Below are 21,071 nucleotides of genomic sequence, written 5' to 3' on the forward strand. Positions count from 1 at the left end.
AGAGGTCTTTCACCTGGGCCAGGATATTATGGTGCACTTCAATTTTGGCTCTGTTACTCTCACATTCATCCTGGTGGACAATTTTGAACCTCCTAGTTTCACTTTCTGATGAGTTATGCCTGTCATGAATGGACAGATGGACAGACAGCCACTCCTTGTATTACTACAGATAGATAGTAACAGCAAGCAAAGTGATTTGCTTTGTTAATGATATTTTGTTTTGATCAGGGTCATGGGGGGCCATGGTGGCTCTCAGCAGCCCGGCTCCACGGACTTGCAAGAGTACAGTTTCACGGGGCACAGAAGACTGCAGTGACAAGCAGGGAAGCAAGGAAGTTTCCTTGCCCTGGCACGACTCCACTCACATGCTTAGGGTAGAAGCGTTTGTCTCTTTGCCTTGGCCAAAATAAGAACGTAAAACATGAGCAACCATAACCATTTGAATAACGGGCATGCACAAAATCATGCTGCACCTTGGGTCAACAAGTTAGGAGGGTGCTAGGCAAGTAAATTCTACTCCAAGTAGTACCAATGTATTCCATGCTACACAACAATTAGTATTCCTCTTTTGAAAACATTGCCTGTTGTATGGGTTTAATGGATTATTGCTCCCATCCCCTTCCAATTTCATGGCATAGCTGAAACATTCAAGACTCGAGCCGGCCATGCAGATGAAGTATGTCAGACTCTTCAGTTACCAGGTTTCAAGTTCAATACTGCCAGTTTCTTCTTTGCAGATCCCTGTTGATTCACACAGTACCCGAATAACTCGGTTCTGATGCCAGCAGGGGGCACAAGCAAACATTTTAAATTTCACTAAACAGCCACTGATATTAATGTTGAGAGGCTTCCCTCAATATGCAGAATGATCTGCCAACGTGCAAAGGTGTTTTCCAGGCAATCTGTTCAAAAAAAGTTGTTAGTGAGGTTTGTAGATTGCAAGGGGATGGCAAGCAGACCCGTGCAAAGTATCTAATCTATATAAAAGGAAATAAAATGGCTTAGACACAAATTGACCCACAGAAGAGGAGTCTTTATATCCATTTCCTTATAGCAGCTGGTTTTCAAGGTTCCAAGCAGAAAAAGAAAATTATCTGTATTTCTGTAAGCAGAAGTGAGTTTGCAGTCATTTTTAAAAGCTGTTCTAAAAAGGAATACCAGTTCTACAGCAGAATGTCCATGAGATAAGCTATTTAAGTTATCAGAAATGATATTGATTTTGTATGACCCAGAAGACTCCTTGGGAAGTTGGTGGTGGCATGGGACTATTGGTGTTCAAACTGAGACATAGTACTGCATGCTCTTCCCAGCAGCCTAAAAGGAATCTACTGTAAACATCTTATTCATGACTTAACAAAAAGTTCCTAACGTGAAGGCTTTAGCCAATAAAAAGCAACAGATTTTGCTATCACAAGAAACATGCCTGACATCCCAAAGCAAAGTGTTTCTGGGCTATAAGAACAATCAACATTCACTAATGTTCTAGAACAGGACTCTGCTTGCTGTTCTGGCTCTATGCCGGAGCATGCTACTACACAACTGCTATTCTCAATCTGCTGAGCAGTGTGATGGATCAATGTAACACACAACCTTGAAGGATATCCTGGAAAACATCCTCTGCCATTCTAAACCTCTCAGGATTTATCAGGCATGGGTTTAAGACCAGCAGATAAACAGCAACATCTATCAACTGCTAAAGAAACTTTTCTCCAGTGCTCACCCAGCTATGGACTGCCAGAGCAGCTGTGCTGCCGTGTTCCAGTTCAGAAAATGGCACATGATACAGAGGCATGTATTAGATTACTCAGTCTACACCCAACAACAAATCCCAGTGTGTAGTGACATCCAACCTCTACACATGGATTAGGGCAAAAAACAAAGGCTACACTGAGCTACCAGCATGCAGAAGGATAGAGTTTCCTCTTGCAAACATGTTAGTAGTATCTGCCAGATACCATTCCTCAAGTAACCGCCAAAAACAAGTTTACATAAAATCTTTTACCAAAACCAACCAAAACAACAAAAATTTTCAAATTCACCAGAACTCTTCATCAACTAGATACCAAAAAGGTTCTGTAAGAAAATTAATCTCAATACATTTTTGAGCAGCCAAAAACTCTTATGAAGAGTGCTACAGGACTAGAATTTTCAGGGCCCATCAATACTGCCCAAGTTTCTAAGTTTCCTAGTATCCTAAGGAAAAAAATATGATAGCTTCTACGACAACACTTTGCTCATAGTAACAGAAACATCCGATTTTAGGTCTAACCACTCTTATGTTTTAGTACAACAGAGGTGGAGATCCTGGGTCAATAAAAGAAGTCACCTTGCCTGTTATGTTTCTGAAACTGCTTTTGAGTAAAAAAAACATTTTTAATGTGAGTAAAAAAACATTACTCTAACACATGTTAGATGACTGGCATGATGCTACAATATTGCCACTTTATCTCAAAACAAAAATCTGAGAAATGAGTCTACTAGAGCTACCTTTTGACAGGCTTCTATGGGGCTGGTAAATGTATCCACCATTCAGGAGCATCTGGACACAGGTAAACATTATGTGCATTTCTATGATCAGCTTGAAGAGAGGAGAACAGAATAGCGGAGGGGAAAGAAATGGGCCCTTCAACAACTGTCTCCGCTGCTATTTTCCTGCTGAAAGATGCTATCTTTGCACTGCTTTTATCCCCACTGAGGATGCTTATCAACAGTGTAAAAAAAAGAGTCCCTCTCCCTATTCCATCAATCTAAACTAAAGCCCCAATGGAAGTATATGGAAAAGGAAAAAATTCTTTTAAAACTGTTTCATAACTATGTGTAAAGTGTACTCCCGCCCTGTGTGCGCCTGAGCGTATGTAATTAAAAAAGCAAGGCTAGGTGAACTTCATCCAGGACATACTGGCTATCCAAAAAAGAAAGTGGCCATGTGGCCTGGTACCACCTTTAGCATCATTTAGGCTCGAAAGACTATTGTTTAACCAGACCAATGGTTTGCTACCCTGTTTTAGAAGTTCTTGCACTGTGGTTTGTATTTATTGACTTCTTTTATTTAAATTCTGCCTTTCCCCCCAATGGGGACGCAAAGCAGTTTACATCATTCTCCTCTCCCCTGTTTTATCCTCACAACAACACTGTCAGGGTTGTTCCTTGGATTTGGAGAAAAAAAGTGGGAGGGGAGGGAGTGAGGGGTGGCATGCAAGGGAGGGGAGGGAGGGGGCTCGGAATCTGGACATGGCCCACCCACCCTAGCGGAGGGAGGGGGAGGGGAGGGAGGGGTGGCATGCAAGGGAAGGGAAGTGGGGGAGGGGAGGGGAGGGAGGGGTGGCATGCAAGGGAGGCTGAGAGTTTGCGACTAGCCCAAGGTCACCCAGCAAACTTCTATGGCACAAGTAGGGACTAAAACCTGAATTCCCCATATCCTAATCCACAACTTTAACCACGACACCATGCTTATTTGGGGCTTATTTGCCGTTGCTGTTTTTGTTGACTGGAGCTTGTATTCTTTTAGTGTTCTGCACTGCAAATTGCTTTGAATGCCACTATGAGGACATACATTTAAAATGCAAATATTATGCAGGCCACATATTTCTCAAGTTATATTAAAGAGGATATGATATCTGAGGTAATGGGAGGGTTATTTGTAAGAACTCTCAGACCTCGTGGTTGTGGATCAGCTTTAAAATCTCATTGTAGTGCTGCTGAAGGTAAGAAAAACTGGGTATCAAGATCTGGTAAAGAGAAAATGAGTTTTGTCCTGACATTCCAGTCTTTCTGGTTCCTAATTTTTCACCTGCTTTATTCAGCCCTTGGGAAAATGCTCTAATACCTTACAAACATACAGTTCAATTTTTTGCAGCTAAAAGGCATGGAATCCCATCATAACTCATCACCTTGTCTAGAACAAATAGTAATTATAGGACCAAAGAAACAGAGCAAGATAGATTCATTAGCACATTCTTCCACTGGGCTTTTAAAAGATCAAGTATAGTATGGTCTACCACCAAATACTAGCAAAAGTATACAATGGTGAGTATATGAAACTGTGACAATATACCATGATAGTCCCTGAAAATTTCAACTCTGATTTGAACAAAGCTGAGCCACTGTAGGACAACTGCTCTATTTTCTTGACAGAATGATCACTTGTCCAAGCCTCACTCGCAGGTAGCACAACGCTCTCTTAATTATAATAGCAGTGCTTGAATTAGCTTCAAGATGACGGAAGGGCAATTCCCATCTGTTACACACAGACAAGAGCTTTTCAAGGAGTGCTCTGACCACAGCTGCTATAATTTTCAGAACTGCCCACCTCTAATGAAAGGAATTCTGCAAAGTCAGCTAGCTGCTCTTTAAAAATGTAAAGAGCTTAATAATAAAGCTGCCAGTTTCTTTCCAGAGAGTTCCAGTTTCCTTTGTGGTTGCCTTGCTACTTTTTCTCCTTTCCACTAGACACGCCTCCAAAAATTTTTGACACTATGCTAAAAAAGAGTAAAGGAACATATGCTTTATACATTAAAGCCAGAGGCAAAAATTGCCAATCAGATCACTCATGGTGCCATCCTAAACCTTGTCCCCAAGCAATTTAGGATGGCAAATAAGCCCTATGCTGGCATATCTTGAATTACACCAGATCCAGGAAGTGCAACTTCAGTACTCAAAAAGATGGACTCAGTGTTAAGTGGGACATGTAGAGGGATTTGGTTCACATCCTAAGCCTACCCAGCCCCCTCCCCCAGGCTGGCATCATGTTACACCAAGGACAGAACTGATGCTTCTTTTCAGTCCCACTGAAAGTATCCAAAGTGAAAATACAAGTACAAGACTAAACCTCCAGCCAATGACAGTTCTCCAAAACAGTATATAAATCCCAGGCAGGACAGTGATCTATGGCTAATGGCAGGGTTGTTAAGAGCTCTGTTACAATTCCTGTCAGGTTTTAAAAACACACTCCCCCCCTTGCAGCTGATCAGACTTAAGAATACTGACTAGCAATCCCAGTGCTGCCATCACCAGTGCACTGGTAACAAGGATCTTTGAATTGGGCTTTAATACAACCACAAAAGCCTAAGAACATATTAATTTGCTCACGGTTACTTGCTTGGCTGGAGAAGGATGTCACTGAGTTTATTAACTTTTGAAAAGGCTATGCCTCATGGTGCCATCCTATGGTGCCATGGTGCCATGCAAGATGACAGACACTGTCAAGACTGAAATATGGAATGCAGAAAAAAACTACCATACATGAAATCCATCCAGACTGTACTTTGGCTTCTGACCATGAGAACAACAAAATATGAGAGACATCTTGAAAACTAAATACTTGGATGGGAAATGCTAAACATATCTCAACTTGTCATCTAAAACAATTTCTCCTCATTCTGCAAGTAAAACAGAGGACACTTTCTACCACAGCTAGTTACGAAGTCACTCAGCCTTTTGGATATGTGTACACCAAACAGAAGCCCAGCAACATCACTTCTACATAGATGTGTCTCTCTAATAATAGATACAAGCTACCTTTCTCTGCACTGCTGCCTCTCCATTTGAACTACCACACCTTTTCCTATACTTGTTTCGCCCCATGATTCTGTCACTATATTGTTCATCCCTTCAGGCATCAAAACCTTGCTTTTCAGCCATTCAGCCTCCAAGCCCTATTTACAATAGGCTGACTAGTCTGACCACTTTTATCTGATGCCTTCTCCTCTCCATTTATCTTCTATTCCCACACTTTCCTTCATCATGAAAGTTTATTGCTCCTCCCTTTGTTTCATCCTTTTATACAATTATTGATGCTTAAAACCAACCTCCAGTCAGAAAATCTGTTGAGACAGTTTCCTTTTTAAAATCTTTCTCCAGATCTACATTTGCAAAGTTTTCCAAAAACCATCCTAGCCTTCCTTCTACCACCTTTAGTATGCACAATTGCCTCCAGCACGTTTTGCATAAGGTGAGCCCTCTGGGCAGGGGTTACTTCATTTCTATGTTCCTCTCGCAGCACCAGGAACAGTGCTAGTACTAAGTGAATGATAGCACAGCAACCACTACATACCAGAAGAATGATCACCAAAGTCCAGGTCAGAAAATCCAGGAACTCCATAAACATACCTCAGTAAAATACAGGTGGTAGTCATCTCCACTGCAATCTGCCAGGTCATTATGATAAACCTTTCCAAAACAGAATGCCTCACTGCTGACAGACTAGATGCATGACAGAAGTGATAGAAAATGCAGAATAAGGAGAAAGGGATGTGACAGTCGCCACAGGTACAGAGCTTACCTGCATCCTCCTTCCTTGCGTGCCCCACTACACACAAACATAGTTACCATGTGGGGCAACCCACTCACTTTTTAAGATGCCACCCAGGCAGCTGAGCTAGCTGCATACATGGGCCCAAGACTAGAGGCGAAGACAGGCAAATCAGAGCTATAAATCACAGCTCCCACCGCCTCGCTGTAGTCACATCACTGAGGTCAGAAGCTCCGCTCACTTTTCCCAATTTGAATCTGATCAGGGACTGTCCACGGATCACACAAACGTCACCCACAACGCACCCAAATGCAATAATACAAGGATGGACCTTTCCTTCTACGAGATCGCCCTAAGGGGGGGAGTGAGCGTTCGCAGGTCTAGGAGCAAGCGGGACATATAGGTTAACGCCACAACGCTCGCAGGGATGGGGGATGGGGAGAGAGGCTCCTCCTGGCATCAGAGTCCCTCAGGGGCACCCAGGCGTTTACTTCGGACCCGTCCTGTTCCCCACCCACCCCGGAACATCGTGGTGGCCCCCTGAGGAGGAAGGGAAAGCCTCCAAAGCCCGGCACTTCACCCTGACCCCAGAGCAGGGCAGGCTCAGGCTTTAGGGGGAGCTCATTGCCCTGGTGAAAAAGGACAGGAGGGGAAGGGGAAGCGACCCGTAAGGTTGTTTAGTAGGAGCAAAGTAAACAAAAAAACCCTCCTAACTTACCGGCTTCAGGGCGGGCGGTGGCCCCCACCGTCCCGAACCGCCCGCCGTTACCACGGAAACACTTCCGCCCAAGGCGGGGCCACAACACCGCGTGGAGCGGTTTCTAGAGCGCGCGTGCGCTCGCCCGCCATCGCCCTGTTAACAGGGCGCGTGACAGACACAGGGCGGAATTCGACTATGCCTGGCATAAGAAAAGGGCGGCGAACGCGCAACCTGAAGACTACAAAGCCCGTCCCTCGCCGCCCCGTGCTGCCTCTGGAACTCCCGGCATACAGCGCACTCTAGCGGCAAAAAAAAAAAATGCCATTAAACAGCACCGGCTTTTACTAGGCTAAGCGCCTCGTACTACATTTCCCAAAATGCCGAAGGGCTGAAGGCAAGACCGGCGCCTTCCCTGAGCGGCGGAAAGGGGTGGTGGGATCGGAAAACAGGATGGGCGGGGCTAGTCATCTAATTCCCTGAGGCCTTGTTGGTGTGGTCATTACAGAATGACGTCATCGAGCCCGAGAGCGGAAGTGGGTGTGGTGAACCCAGCTCAGGTTTCCTTGTTTGCAGCAGAGAAGGCGGAGCTTCAGCTTGTCTGCTGCTTTGGAACCTGGTCGGCTTTCTTGCCCGTGGCGGGCGACTGTGCTTATCCTCCCATGTAATTCATCAGGAATGTACCTGCCCTTTATCTAATTGCCGTAGCTTCTCCCTTTCCGTACTGTTTCAGCCACCCATAGGTGTTGAAGCTCCTCCCCTTCCTTCGCCTCTCCCCCGCGGGTGCAGTTGCATCTCCTCCTGTGGTGGTGACATTTTCTCTCCTGTGCTCTGATCTCTAGCTCTCTCATTTTGTTTTCTACCCTACAGGTAGGATTTCCACTCAGTCCAGCTCCACGAGTGGCGCCATGGAGTTCCCCGATTTAGGGGCTCACTGCTCGGAGCCGTCCTGCAAGCGCCTCGGTAGGAATCTTTCTTTGCTAACCCGTCCTTTGCTTGCTTTGTCCTCTGAGGGACTGGGCTTCGGGCAAGGCTTTTGGTAATGCGCTGCTAGCCCAGGCAACACCCGTCAAAATCTAGGGTGGGGGTGGGGGAGGGAGAATCATGGCTCCTGACATCAACTTCCCAGTTGTATATTGGTGGAAGGGGAGGCTAGAAGTGAGGATTGTTCTGTTTTCTCCTCGGTAGTGGGCGCGTGAGTGATTTGTAGCAGAAAGCAAGGGAGCCTGGACTCTCGGGGTCTCCTTGTGTGAAGTGGCCTCCTAGGATCTGCCATGGTGAAGGGGGAGGGGGGGCTTCTCAGGTTCTGATGCAGAGCAAATCTGATACCTACACTGCCCCCAAAGGACACGTTTTGAACCCAAGTAAAAGCTGGATACAAAAGAGGGATAACCTGCAAACAGTGAGCTGGTAAAACAAACCTTGGGTGGATTTGAGAGCTGTGTACAAGATTGTGTTATCAGAGGCCTTTACCAGGCAGACACTTGTGTTGGTGTGTTCAGACTTGTTCTTGTAGCCATTTTGTGTTTTGGTAAGCATCAAGGGAAACAAGTAGTCAAGAATTTCAGAGGGGGGCTCTGTAGCCTGTTTCACCATCATAATAATACTAACCTTGCTAGTTTCTGGGATCCCCAATATATGTGCAAGGTACAGTTCAGTGCAGAGGTTTCTTAGCTGTTATGTAGTAATAACAGTGGATATTACGTGCTTCAGGCATCAGAGACTGCACCCCATAATGCCAATATATAGTTAATCCACTGTGATAAAGATCCAGATTTCTGGGTGTGGCTTGAGTACTGATAATCTCTATCAGATGCTGCATAGTATATTGGGGTGAGATGCAAATTTTTAGGGGTGCAAACCTGTAAATACACCTAGACACTATCTTAAATTGAAGGAGAAATTTGTTGAGAGTCAGTTTAATGAGTAGTTAAAATGTTGGGCTAGACCTGGGGAGACCCACACTGAAATTCACAATTGGTCATGATCAGGGTTACCTTGCACTAATTGCCTGTCATCCAGACCTACCTCAGAGAGTTACTGTGAGGGTAAAATGGAGGAAGTAAGGACCATGTACACTATCCTGATCTCCAAGGAGGAAGGGTGGGATAAAAAAGTGATAAATGGGATAGCTTACCAATGTTTAGAAGTTGTTCTGCTCATGTATAAGCATAGAGTATTGGTGGTTTTTCACTTTGTACCAGATTTTTCACAGACTTGACCACCTGCAATCTGATTCTCTAGTGCAGGGGTTGGCAACCTTTACCACCCAAAGAGCCACTTGGACCTGTTTTCCACTGCCCTGAAGATCTACCAAGGCGGCTCCACACAGAACCGCCTCCGGTTCGGCCCTTCCACTCACCTTTCCTTCCAGCGCTGGGAGGCGGAGGCACTGGGCAGGGAAACCCCCTCTGCCCGATGGAGCAGGCAGCTGCCTGCTCCGTGAGGCAGAAGGGGGATGGTGGCTGCTCTGGAGGGACACGCCCATGCTACCCTCCAACCTCCAGGGGCTGGAGGGCAGCATGGACATGTCCCTCCAGAGCGGCGCTGGAAGGGGAGGTGAGTGGAGGGGATGCGAAAAGCGTGCCCTCATGCACAGAGCCGCCTCCGGTTGGGCCCCTCCACTCACCTTTCCTTCCAGCCCTGCTCCGGATGACTGGAGGGGCACGCCCACACCACCCTCCAACCTCCAGGCCACTCGGAGCCGCAGTATAAGGCTGAAAGAGCTGCATGCAGCTCCGGAGCCGTGGGCTGCAGACCCCTGCTCTAGTGGTTTCTGCATCTTGATATTACTCTGTGTGCTTCTCCAACCTTCCCATTTTATAAAAAACATTTCTGTAGTTTTGTTTACAAACCCTGCTGGCAACAAGGGTGCATGAATCAGATATTAAGAGGCACTCCACAGCCAGGGGGCAGAAGGGGAGCAAGGGGCAGTGGATAGGCTGGATCCTGTTTCTGACTTTTTTTGGTGGTATTACTTTTAATTTCATTATGGTCATTAGTAACTATGACTTCTTCTTCTATATCCACACTGTTTCTTGTGTGCCCATTAAGTTCTTGGGAACTGAAACAAGGCATTTGCCCTTAAAATAAAGGAAACCTGGCAATTCCATTGTTACTGTATTTAGTAGAATACTTGGGTTGTCTGTTAGAGGGTTGCATGGAAGACTGTTACGGCTCTTTCTCATGTTGCCATCCTGTCCTTTCCTGCTCCCAGACTTTCTTCCCTTGAAGTGTGATGCTTGCGGGCAGCTATTTTGCACCAACCATGTTGCCTATGCCCATCACAATTGCACTTCAGCTTACAAAAAGGTAAGTGAAACTGGAGAAGACAGAATTTGGCCTTGACAGTCTGGGTTCCAGTTGACTACATCCGGCATTCATTAAATGCATTGTTCCCATTCTGCCCAAAGAGCAACAGACTGGAATTATCTTGCTGTGGAGAAAGCTGTTGGCCTGCAGTTTTAGGGAAGGCTAGAAAGATGGGAGTCTAAAACTTTGGTTGTAAAATAGTACTGTTCATGGTATCTCAGGAGGTTCTGATCTTTACAATAACTGCATGTCTGTCTCAGATGGCAAATGGTCCATAAGATGCTACACACTTTGACAGTGGTCTGAAGAAATCACTGTTGATGTGAGCTTGGATCCCACTGCAAATGACTGACTCTCTTTCCCAGAGCAGTTCCCAGTGCCCCTTCAAATGCTGCCATGAGGGGGCAGTTGGAGGTCTGGTGACAGAGAAAACGAATGGTGAAAATCACCCTTGTAGGTAGCAGTTGAAAATGTGGAATCAAGCCCACGCTGTGGAAGACCATAGCTGAGTGGTGGAGCGTCTTGCTTGGCATACAGAAGCTTCCAGTTTCATTCCATGGCTTTCCCATTTAAAGATCAAGTAGCAGGTGATGTTAAAGATCTCTGCCTGAGAAACTGCTGCTTCCAGTCAGTGTAGACTCTAGGCCAGATGTGGTAGCTTTACGTACAATTATGATTATCACCTTTTAAAGGCCATCCTGTGTTCTCTCTCTGTCTGGTAGGAATCAGCTAGGTTGGTCTACTGTTTGAGCTTCATAGAGGCAATTAGATTCCAAAACTTTCCTGATGGGCCTTGATGGCTACACTTTTGAGATGGTTCACTTAACCTGTGGAAGCATCGGGTTTGCCCCGCTACTGGCAAGTGATTCTCAAGGACCCTTGCTCACTGCCTTGAAGGCTATGCCCGGGTGGTCATTGCCATGAAGAGGTGCTTCTCAACCACCATTGTGTCTGAAACAGTCATGTGGTGGAACTGGTAACAGGTGGAGTGTAGCCTGGAGGACATACGGACATAAGAACTAGCCTGCTGGATCAGAACAGAGTCCATCTAGTCCAGCATTCTGCTACTCGCAGTGGCCCACCAGGTGCCTTTGGGAGCTCACATGCAGGATGTGAAAGCAATGGCCTTCTGCTGCTGCTGCTCCTGAGCACCTGGTCTGCTAAGGTATTTGCAGTCTCAGATCAAGGAGGATCAAGATTGGTAGCCCAGAACCCAGACCCTTTCCACCTGATGACTGAGTCACTTTCTGCCTTCTACAATCATTTGCTGCCAATTTGCTAACATTGTAGCTCATGTTTTCCTTGGTTTTGGAGCAATTAATTTGAGTCCCAAAATAGGTTGAAATGATAAAAGTTCAATCTTGTGATTATTTGAACAAATTTCAGAGGAGTCAACACATTCAGCAGACATTTTCAAATAATGGTTCACTTTGGTTCTACTTCACGAAAAACCAATCAAATCAAGTTTGGTATGACTCTCCAGTTACCGGCCAGTCAAAAGCAGGAAATTGAATAAAACTTGATCCCAAAACCAGGCTAAACCCAGAACAACCTGAATAGGTTTGACTTCAAATTAATCAATATGCCAGTTAATATAGGGATGTGTCATTGTAGCTGGTGAAAAGTGGTTGGAAAAAACAGGATCTAGTTACTAACTAGAAGAAAAGATTACCTTATGTCTGTAATGGTGCATAGATCAGAAAATCTAATCCCGTTGATTCCCGAGCCAATCACTACCCTTTCTCCATCTTCTCTGTTTGGTAAACAGAGTTGAGAGTGTGGCTACTTTGCAATGCCCCTGGCTGCTGGGAGTTCCTAACTTTAATGTGAAATTGCCGTTGCCTTAAATGTTAACCTCTGCTTGGAAATCAATCACGGACACGGTGTCTTGCGTTATACTGTGTATCATGTATTGATTCCCAGTCTCCTCTTACAGTGGTCTTTGTTCCACCTCTAACTTGATGTGGTTTAGATCACTGGAGCAAAACATCTGAAGACCTGAGCTTTGGTGCTATCTCGACACCCTTTCCATCCCGTCTGACTCGGGCCTTGTGATCTCCCTTCTTGGTTCAGTGCTGAGCTAGGGCTGGGGACTGAAAGTCAGTTAGATAATAGAAGCTGAACGCTGGTGGGAATGATGGCAAGCCCAGCTTATATTAAAGGATGGGTTTTGCTAAAGCAACAACAAAGTACCCTTAAAATAAGGAAATGATTAGCAACTGCTAACATTAATTTTATCTCTGCATCAACTCCATAAAAGAATGGTGTGCACAGAGGCTGTCTTAGTAGCTGTCCTAAAACTTTGGATCTCCCCTCTGAGGCTTCTCAGAGTCAGAGCTGGAGTATAATCTGAAAATCCTTTTGTTGGGGCTGTTTGTTTGGTAGCAACCTAATTCACTAGGGTATACTGAATATCTGAAGAGAATGTCCCATGACACCAGCTCGGCCTCTGTGTCCCCAGGATGTGCAGGTCCCGGTGTGCCCGCTCTGCAGCATGCCCATTCCTGTGAAGCGAGGAGAGATGCCTGATATTGTGGTGGGCACACACATTGACCAAGACTGCAAATCGGACCCAGCTCAGCGTAAGCGCAAGGTAGGAAGCGTAACTGCCTGTGGTGGAACTTTGCTCTTAGCCCACCAGAATCAGATATATCTGAAGCCTGAATCTCCTGCCAGTGTGAGGTTTGCATGTGGTGAGTGAGGGCAGTTAGTTGATTGCAGCTGGACCCCAGTGAGTTCTGAAACATCTCTGAGGAGCAGTGCACAGCATGGCCCCACGAGTGGGACTGTGACAGAGGGGTGATCAGCCAAAAACTGAGGTCATTGGAAAAGCTGTGACAGCAGGAGAAAGTTACATGTGAGAACTAGGGTGTATCTCTTAGGCTACAAAATGCTTTTCGTTATCTGAGAGCTGAATGAGAACCCAGCAGGTTCAAAGTGCAAGGTTAAGGGTAGTGTGTATTCAAGGGCCATTTTTCTGTCCCTGGGGTTGGAAAGCTTCCCAGTCTCCTGGGTGCAAAGCAGGCAGGTGCTTCTTGTTTCCTGGTTCTTTCTCAGTCACAGCTGCATCTGTCTGTCTAGATCTTCACCAACAAGTGTCAGCGGCCTGGCTGCAAGCAGCGGGAGATGATGAAGGTTGTTTGTGACCAATGTCACGGCAACTTCTGCCTCAAGCACCGACACCCACTGGATCATGACTGTGCTGGAGGTAGCCAGCCACTCTCCAAGGCAGGGTAAAGGCAGAACTGGGGCTATCCTGGGCAGACTCTGTTTGGGAGGGGGGTGCGGGGGGTGCATCCATGTACTCACAGATCTGGTGATCTTGGTGCATGTCTTTGGTCAGGGGTTTTATACCTTCTCCATCCTTGATTGTTCAGACTGCTTTGTGAAAATATTCTGGGATTGATAGCAACATGGTTTTTTGTCTAATTTTGTGAATGTGCCTGACATTTGCTCAGCTAGCTGTATCTGCAACTCAGATGAGTTGATAATGACATGCACAGAAGTATACCCTTTTCAACATAAAGAACCAAGGAGGTGTGTGGATAAATCCACCTCATCTTCCTGGACCTCTTTTCTGCTTGAATGCTCCGTTGGGTCCTAGTGCCTGCTGCCTTCTCCTCTTCCAATTCTCTTGCAGCGATTTAAAATGTTACTTCAGCACCACTTGCATCTAAAACATTATTATCTGCACTGTTAAACTTAGCACTTTGATACAATAGCATTTCTATCACCCTGGACGGCTGTTCACAAGACTTGGCTTGTTTGTAAAGTTGTGCCCACCATTTTCTTTCCCATCACAGGGAGACTTTACAAAGAAGCCAAGTCCTGATAACAGCCATCTGGGGCAATATAAATGCTATTTTATAAACTGCTAAGCTTAACGGCGTGGGAAATAATGGTTTAGACACAAGTGACACAGAAATAACATTTTAAAATGCCACAAGAGAAACTTCACTTCTTTGAATAGTGGAATCACGTTGTTGTGACTTCCACCAAAGAGTGCAGGACTGCACTTTGTTCTTTATGTTGAACAAAGTGTAGCACAGGTGTTCCTCAAGGGTGGTGGTGGGGAAGGGTTTGGTGATGAGGCTGTTGTCCCTGCTTTGTTACTGAGAGCTGTGCTTCTTGCTGCAGGCATGCGGCCATTGATAGAGCTCAAAAGTCAACCAAAGCACCTGTATGCACCACACCTATCAGTGGGGCCAAGAGATCTGTTTCAAGCCCACCGACCTCCAGCAGGTATCAAAACAACCCATATCTCCATCTTTCCGTAACCTGTCTTCCTGAACATAAGAAAGAGCCCTGCTGGATCAGACCAGCGTTCAAGCATCCTGTTTCACACAGTTATCCTAGACCGCCAACAGACGAGGCACAGAGGCCGATGCTTTCCCTAGGTTATTTCTGTAGCTACCGCTTATAGAACTCTCAGAAGATATCATAACATTAACGATCCCTCTTGTTTCTCTTCTGTAACGTTTGGCTAGAGCCTATCTAACAGTGACTCATTGCAGCATCTGCATCTGGTGTAAAACCAGATTTCATTTCAGACACTCTTTCTGCCTTTTTGAGACCCAAAAATCCCACAGAACCCAGTGACCTCTCAAGCACAGGAGTGTTGGCCTTGTTTTGTGCCATGTTGGGCAGTAGTGAATCATCCCAGTGAGTTCCCTCCCCAATTGGTGTGTGCATGATTTGTGCTGGTTGACCCCTCTTCTCTCCTTTACATGCAGAGCCAGTGAAATGGCCAGTGCCCCCCAGCCCCGCAGCACACCACCTCCAGCTGTTGCCCTACAGAATGGATTGGTAAGTGATGGCCCCCCAAGCTGGACACTTAAATTCCCTTTGTCAATAGATGATTGGCACTGGAGAGCAGCTTCCACACACATGCATTCCGTTCTCCTGCAGAATGAGTAATGATCATTGCATCAGACCTAACCCAACTCAGCTTCAAACGTCTTCAGGGGGAAAAATAGAAATCAGATAATGGAATGGAGGCTATAAGGAATCAGAATTACCAAAAATGCATATTTCTTGACTTAAGATTGCAACCTGAAGAACAATGAAACCTGATTTATTTCACCCCTGGTGGGGTTTTCAAGGCAAGAGACGTTCAGAGGCGGCTTGCCATTGCCTTGTTGGATGTAGCAATGTCTAATGTGCAAAGGAACTGAGAAGAAGACCCAGCAAGAGGTGGGCAAGCAGTCAGCTAGAGAGGGCTGTAAAGTTAGTGATCCCTTCGTCCTTTTGTGTCACCTCTTGTCTATCCTTAGACTGATAACTCTCAGGTCTGATATCCTGCTTCTTTTTGAATGTTAGTTGCAGAGACTCTTCCTAGCTAGCAAGATAGCAGCATGCTATCTTTTCTTCTTTCCTATCCTAAATGTAGTTCCCAGTAAACACTTACCTTTTATCCTTTTAAACAGTGTGTTAGCCACTTCTCTGTATGGTAAACTCCAACATGCCTGCTTTCTCTTCATAACCCTGATATTCCTTGAAGGTCTCCCATACAAATGGGAGGGTAGGGTAGACCCTTCTTAGCTTCTGAGATCTCACAAGATCAGACTAGCCTGGGCTCTCCAGGTCAGTGCATGGGCTCTAAGGGTAACAAAAAAATCAGTGTCCCAGTTTTGTGTCTGTACAGCCCTGTAGGCAGTAAAAAGTATCCAGGCAGACTGTTAGCAGGACTGTGTTTTTGTCTTTTTTTCAGAGCGAGGAGGAGGCCCTGCAACGAGCCTTGGAAATGTCCCTGGCAGAAACAGTGTCCAACCAACCACAGCCCTGCAGGTACAATGCAGTAGCCCTTACCCCTGGGAGACCACCTGACTGTAGGTCTTCACCCAGGCTTCACATGTGTGAGGTCTGGCAGGCTGGGGGTAGAAGGATACCCAGTTCTATTTGAACTGCTGCATGGTTAGGCTGCTTCTGGTCCACTGAGTGGCTCTTGACATTTCAGGTCCAGTTCTCCAGGCCTCTGATGGGCATTAGCTCTGTTGCAGCGGGAGGGGGAGGGCTTCTGCATTTCACCTCTGCTTCCTCGCATGAGCAAGCCAGGGGCCAAACTACTCGTGGTGCTGGGGATGCATAGTTCAGTAGATCCCTTGATGTGTAGTTTTTGCCTCAAAAAGCATCTGCAGGGGGGCATGAAATAGATTGAAGTTTGATCAGTTTCCTTGATCAACTCACTCCACTCCCACTATTTTAGGTAGATTCTTCTACAGCAGCTGTCTTTTCTCCTCCTTTTCATCATTGGGGAGCCAGATTTTATCAAGAAAATGAGCTGGGTTGGAGTTAACCCCCAGCTCCATGCACATTTCAGTGCTGATCTAGACCCCTCCCAGCAAATTTTTGAGGCTAAATATATATGTCAGGGTGGCTCTGTAGACAGATCTCCAGCATGTGTGCTCCTCATTCTTGCTGTGGAGTGTGTTCCCTGTATTGAGATTGATGTGCCAAAGCGCAGGGGGAGGAATCTTAATTGCACAGCAGGTCTGACTCACCCAGTCTCTGTCTGGAACAGCATCCAGGAGGAGGAAGATCTGGCACTGGCTCAGGCCCTGGCAGCCAGTGAGGAGGAATACCGGCGACAACAGCAACAACAACAACAACAGGTGAGCACACAGAGGGTTCCCTTGGATGGGCCTCTCGGTCCTGGGCACAGCCTTAGAATATTGGTGGAGGCTTTGTTTTGGGAATATGAGAGTGATTTGTTTGGGGAATCTGTGATTAGGCCTGCAGAGGCATCCAAAACAAAGCTAATCCACTTATTGGAGTCCAGTGAGAAACTGGTGGTTTTGCCACCCCTGGATCTTCTCCCAGCAGTACCCAGGATGATAGAAGTTCTGCTGGGTAGGATGTTAGCCTTGTTGAGTCTGCCTGAGCTTTCCAGTTGCCTTTATGTGTGAGAAGCTGTTACCTCTTATCAGCCATAAGGGTGCCTTTCAAAGGGGCTGCGGCTCTCCAGATGTTCATGGACTACAAATCCCATCAGCCCCTGCCAGCATGGCCAATTGGGCTGATGGGAATTGTAGTCCATGAAAATCTGGAAAGCCTCAGGTTGCAGACCACTGGATTAGACCAATTCACTGAGGATGGGTCTCTGAGTAGCTATTTGCCATAATGGCTTGACAGAATTTTACAAATCAAATTTTTTTCCTGCGAATCAGGGAATTTTAGTCTACTTTAGCTATTGTGAGTATAGAGGTGCAGGGGCAGTAGTTCTGCTGGGTGATTAAGGCAACATTAGAACGCTGTGAGCTTGTATATGTGGCATGAGAGGCTGCTGTTTCATTCTAGTGGGAGTGGAGAGAATTCACTCTCTTTCTGACTGTTCTCTCCCTTCATTTGTTTCTGATCTAGGGTCGAAGCACAAAGCTGTCCAACTGTTGCCTCTCTTGAGTGCAAAGAGTGCCTGTCAGCATGAGACCTGCTCCTCTCCACAATGGCTCTCTCTTCTGTACTTTCAAGGGTTGTCATCTCTGCTGATCCCTCAGGGCTACTAACAACTGACCAAAGGCTGCATCTCTGCCCTCCCAGAGCATCTTTAGCCACACAGCGGTGGTACCTGTTGCACTGTGATCATGTTAAGCCTTCTGGGGCAGATGGCGTCAATGTTTCTGCCACCGCGTGGAGGGAGAAATGATAACTTTGACATAGTAGCCCCCCTGCCAGAACCATGGGTAGCAAGTCACAGAGGAGAAAAGAATGGACTGACTGGTATCATTGGCATCAATTGAGTTAGGCCTCAAACTTTTCCTGAGTTGGGTGTGTTCATGGAGTTTGCCGGAACAATTCTTGGGGCCTCTCTTTCCTCTGTGGTAGTCCCATGGTTGGACAGCAGGTGGTGCTAAATGCTTTTATAGTGAGGGGTTCCCTCTTCATTCTTGGTGCTGCTGGGCTTAGATCTACCCCTCTGTTTAAAAGGGAAGGGTCTTCCCTGTGCTGTTGTCATACTGGTTGTCTGACACTTGCACACTTAGCTGTTTCAGCAGCAGGAGTGTTTAGGTAATGGAAGCACAATGCAGTGTGAGTCTCTCCCATGCTGCAAGCCAAGGGAACCATCTCCACTGCCTGTCCTGTGTAAACCCTTTCCCTGCTGGCAGATGATGATTCATCTTTTCTCTACTGCTCTGCCAGCCAGGACCCTGATGCTTAGCCTCCTGTTGCAAAGTCTGCCAAAGATCAGCCTTGGAGTGGCCGTCTGGTAGCCCTGTAGTGGTAGGGGATGGGGATCTGCTCACTTTCAGTAGATGGCCAGCTTCTATAACTTGCATCCAGCACAGCTGGCCAGCCCCAAACGTGGTGCCGATACCTCAGTGGCCATTTGGAATGTCTGTCTACTTGTTTGTCTCTCTGTCTGATACATGCTTCATGCAGGCACCCTGTCTTTCACAGCCGCGGACGTCCAACTCAGTTAGCCTGCGGTGCTGATTGGCATCTCGTTACAGTCTGCTTAGAGGGGCACCTCTCCATCCAGTATTCCGTGCCTTTGCTGGGTCACTTATAGGGTTAGAGTGAGGAAAGGGCATTGTAGAATGCTGGTGGGAGCCAATAAATTTGCACACTGTTGCCTCTCTTTTTTGTCACTTTTTCCATTCAAGATCATCCATCCTTGAATGAGGGCTGGTGGTGGCAATGTTTAGGTTGGGGTTACTCTGGCAAATAGTTCAGCAGTTGATATAGGGGTTAATTCATATAGAGTAATATTGGTGTAACTTGACCCAGGATGTGGAGATTCAAATCAGTGCAATTGTCAAGGTTCTCATTTGGCATTCTTAGGAGTTTTTTGTTTGCTTTCTGAATCTACACACATCACAAACGATAGTAGTAAACCAAAGATGGTATTTTGCAACTATGTGGATCCTTTTTCCCCCCCAAGGAGTATAATCTGAAATTTTCACGGAAACCTATCGCTGGCTACCTCCCTTTTGCACAATAGAACTGCAGCTGCTTAAAGATGAGATCCACATTTCTACTTGTGTCTCTTTATACATGTGCACAAATACTAAGTAGAATCACTTAGACTAGAGGAGGGCTGAGGTGCATTCTTAAGTTGTTAAGAAGGCATTCCAGAAGAAGGGCTGGCAATTATTGAATGAAATATTTATTATCCATCTTTTGCAAAAGCAGAGTTTGGGAGTGTCATACTTTGAAACAGAACACAAGATTTAAATAAACTTAGATGATCCTGGTATAAGACTGATTCCTCTTGAGTCCTTGTGCCTTTGATGACTTGCCAGTGAGTAAGAAGCCTCCACAACAATTACAAGAGAAGACATTGCCAGATTGCTACCCCTGAAATTAACCCATGGTTTTAACAGTGTGTGAGAAGTATGGTTGCCATTCGTTTTAAAGAGATTGTGCGTAATCTTTAGTATGCTTATATTGCATCCACCTCTCCCTGTAAGGTAATTTTTTTTCAAAAACAGAAAATGTGATATGGTTGCTTTTTTAAAATGTGGTTTAATTAGAAATAAACTCCATCCTGGCTTTTCTTGCACATAGCAAATAATCAACAGTAAATCAACCAGCATATCATCAGCAGAAATGAAGAGACAGGCTGAGCACCTCAAGCCTCATTGAAGTTTGTACTGGTCCTTCATGTCCTCATTTAGACTGAAAGGTGAATCTGTATACCTCTGTGCCTTTCCTATGAAAATAGCCAGATTAAGAAAATGCCTTGTTACTTTTGAATTACTAAGTCTGAACCTACCTCAAAGCTGTAGGGAGACAGAGGTTAGGAGAGGGAGAAACCTCAATTAAAGCAGTGGGCACTTTTAAAAGAATAAAAGTGTTACCTGATAATGAAGCAAGTGTGTTCAGCGATATGGCCTCAACAGCTGCCACTGGTGGCATACCTTAGCTGGCAAGATAATCAGAAAATGACTTTGGTCTAAAACAGTCATTTATGACATGTGAACCACCAAACCAAACACAGCCATCAACTATATGCAACAGCCCAGCAGGACCAATGAAAGACGTCTTGGTTTTGCTGCCTTCCTAGGCTGGGATAGGATTGTAAAAATGGGTTGCCAAGATCCTGGCAGGTTATGATATACAACTGGTGAGCTGCATTCCACTTGAGAAGTCACAAGTTGCACAAGTATGGCCTAAAAGATATGGAGACATTCCATAGCTGCAGTGGTCTTGACACAGATGTTTGGAAATAGGTAGGGAAACATCTAGGTAAAGGAATAGTGGGATTTGTTTACTGCTGAGGGATATGTTAATTAGGCAGTTGCACATGCAGAAGCTGCTTGAAGAACAGTTGGTTTTTTTATATTCTGCTTTTTTCTATCTTTAAAGAGTCTCCAAGCAGCTTTCAATTGCCTTCTCCCCACAACAGACAGGCTGTGAGGTAGCTGGGGCTGAGAAAGTTCTAAGAGCACTGTGCCAAAGGTCACCCAGCAAGCTTCATGTGTAGGAGTGGGGGAACAAACCTGGTTTTCCAGATTAGAGTCCATTGCTCTTAACACCACCATGTTGGACAATCCCCTATTACTTCCCTTAATACATTTCAGCATGAAGCTTCCCATCTGAAGATTCTTTTAGTGAGCCTATATGGCTTCTTTTCTCTGGGTAGAGCTATTTATTGAGAAGTTTTCAGCCGGGATTAAGTTGGTGTGCTGTAGTGGTTAAGATGTTGGACTATTTGGGACACCCAGGTTTGAATTCTCACTCGTGCCATGGAAGCTTGTTGGGTGACCTTGGGCCAGTCACACACTCTAAATCCTGACCCTTGCAAGTATTTGGATGGGAGATCTCCAAGAAACACCAGGGTCTTGACGCAGAGGCAAGCAATGGCAAACCACC

General features: G+C 45.8%; 2 protein-coding genes across 10 annotated transcripts in view; one reads left to right on the top strand and one right to left on the bottom strand.

Annotated features, from left to right (window-relative positions):
- Positions 1-7,408, bottom strand: part of TTLL4 (tubulin tyrosine ligase like 4) — a 36,009-nt gene extending 28,601 nt beyond the window's left edge. Inside the window, exons 1-2 of one of the 4 annotated variants that reach the window (XM_048483778.1) lie at positions 6,969-7,408; positions 1,018-1,102 (exon numbers count right to left, since the gene is read on the bottom strand). The gene's annotated coding sequence lies outside the window, so the exon portion shown is untranslated. Of the gene's footprint in view, positions 1-1,017; positions 1,103-6,280; positions 6,373-6,968 lie in introns of those variants that run through there. The other 3 variants (XM_048483775.1, XM_048483777.1, XM_048483776.1) reach the window with 3 other exon arrangements.
- On the top strand, positions 7,088-19,455 carry ZFAND2B (zinc finger AN1-type containing 2B). Of its 6 annotated transcripts, none has more exons than XM_048483780.1 (10): positions 7,099-7,623; positions 7,818-7,910; positions 10,165-10,259; positions 12,721-12,852; positions 13,341-13,492; positions 14,397-14,501; positions 14,993-15,065; positions 15,970-16,046; positions 16,780-16,870; positions 17,619-19,455. In XM_048483780.1, exons 2-10 carry the CDS (start codon positions 7,856-7,858, stop codon positions 17,655-17,657), a joined length of 819 nt encoding a protein of 272 aa, XP_048339737.1. In that variant the 5' UTR covers positions 7,099-7,623; positions 7,818-7,855; the 3' UTR covers positions 17,658-19,455. The 6 variants fall into 6 exon arrangements, with proteins under 6 accessions (XP_048339742.1, XP_048339739.1, XP_048339737.1 ...); XM_048483781.1 differs by having other exon boundaries at positions 7,099-7,611; XM_048483784.1 differs by lacking the exon at positions 10,165-10,259 and having other exon boundaries at positions 7,100-7,611.
- The last annotated feature ends 1,616 nt before the right edge of the window (positions 19,456-21,071 follow it).

Source organism: Sphaerodactylus townsendi, linkage group LG02, assembly GCF_021028975.2.
Source record: "Sphaerodactylus townsendi isolate TG3544 linkage group LG02, MPM_Stown_v2.3, whole genome shotgun sequence".
Classification (NCBI taxonomy): domain Eukaryota; kingdom Metazoa; phylum Chordata; class Lepidosauria; order Squamata; family Sphaerodactylidae; genus Sphaerodactylus; species Sphaerodactylus townsendi.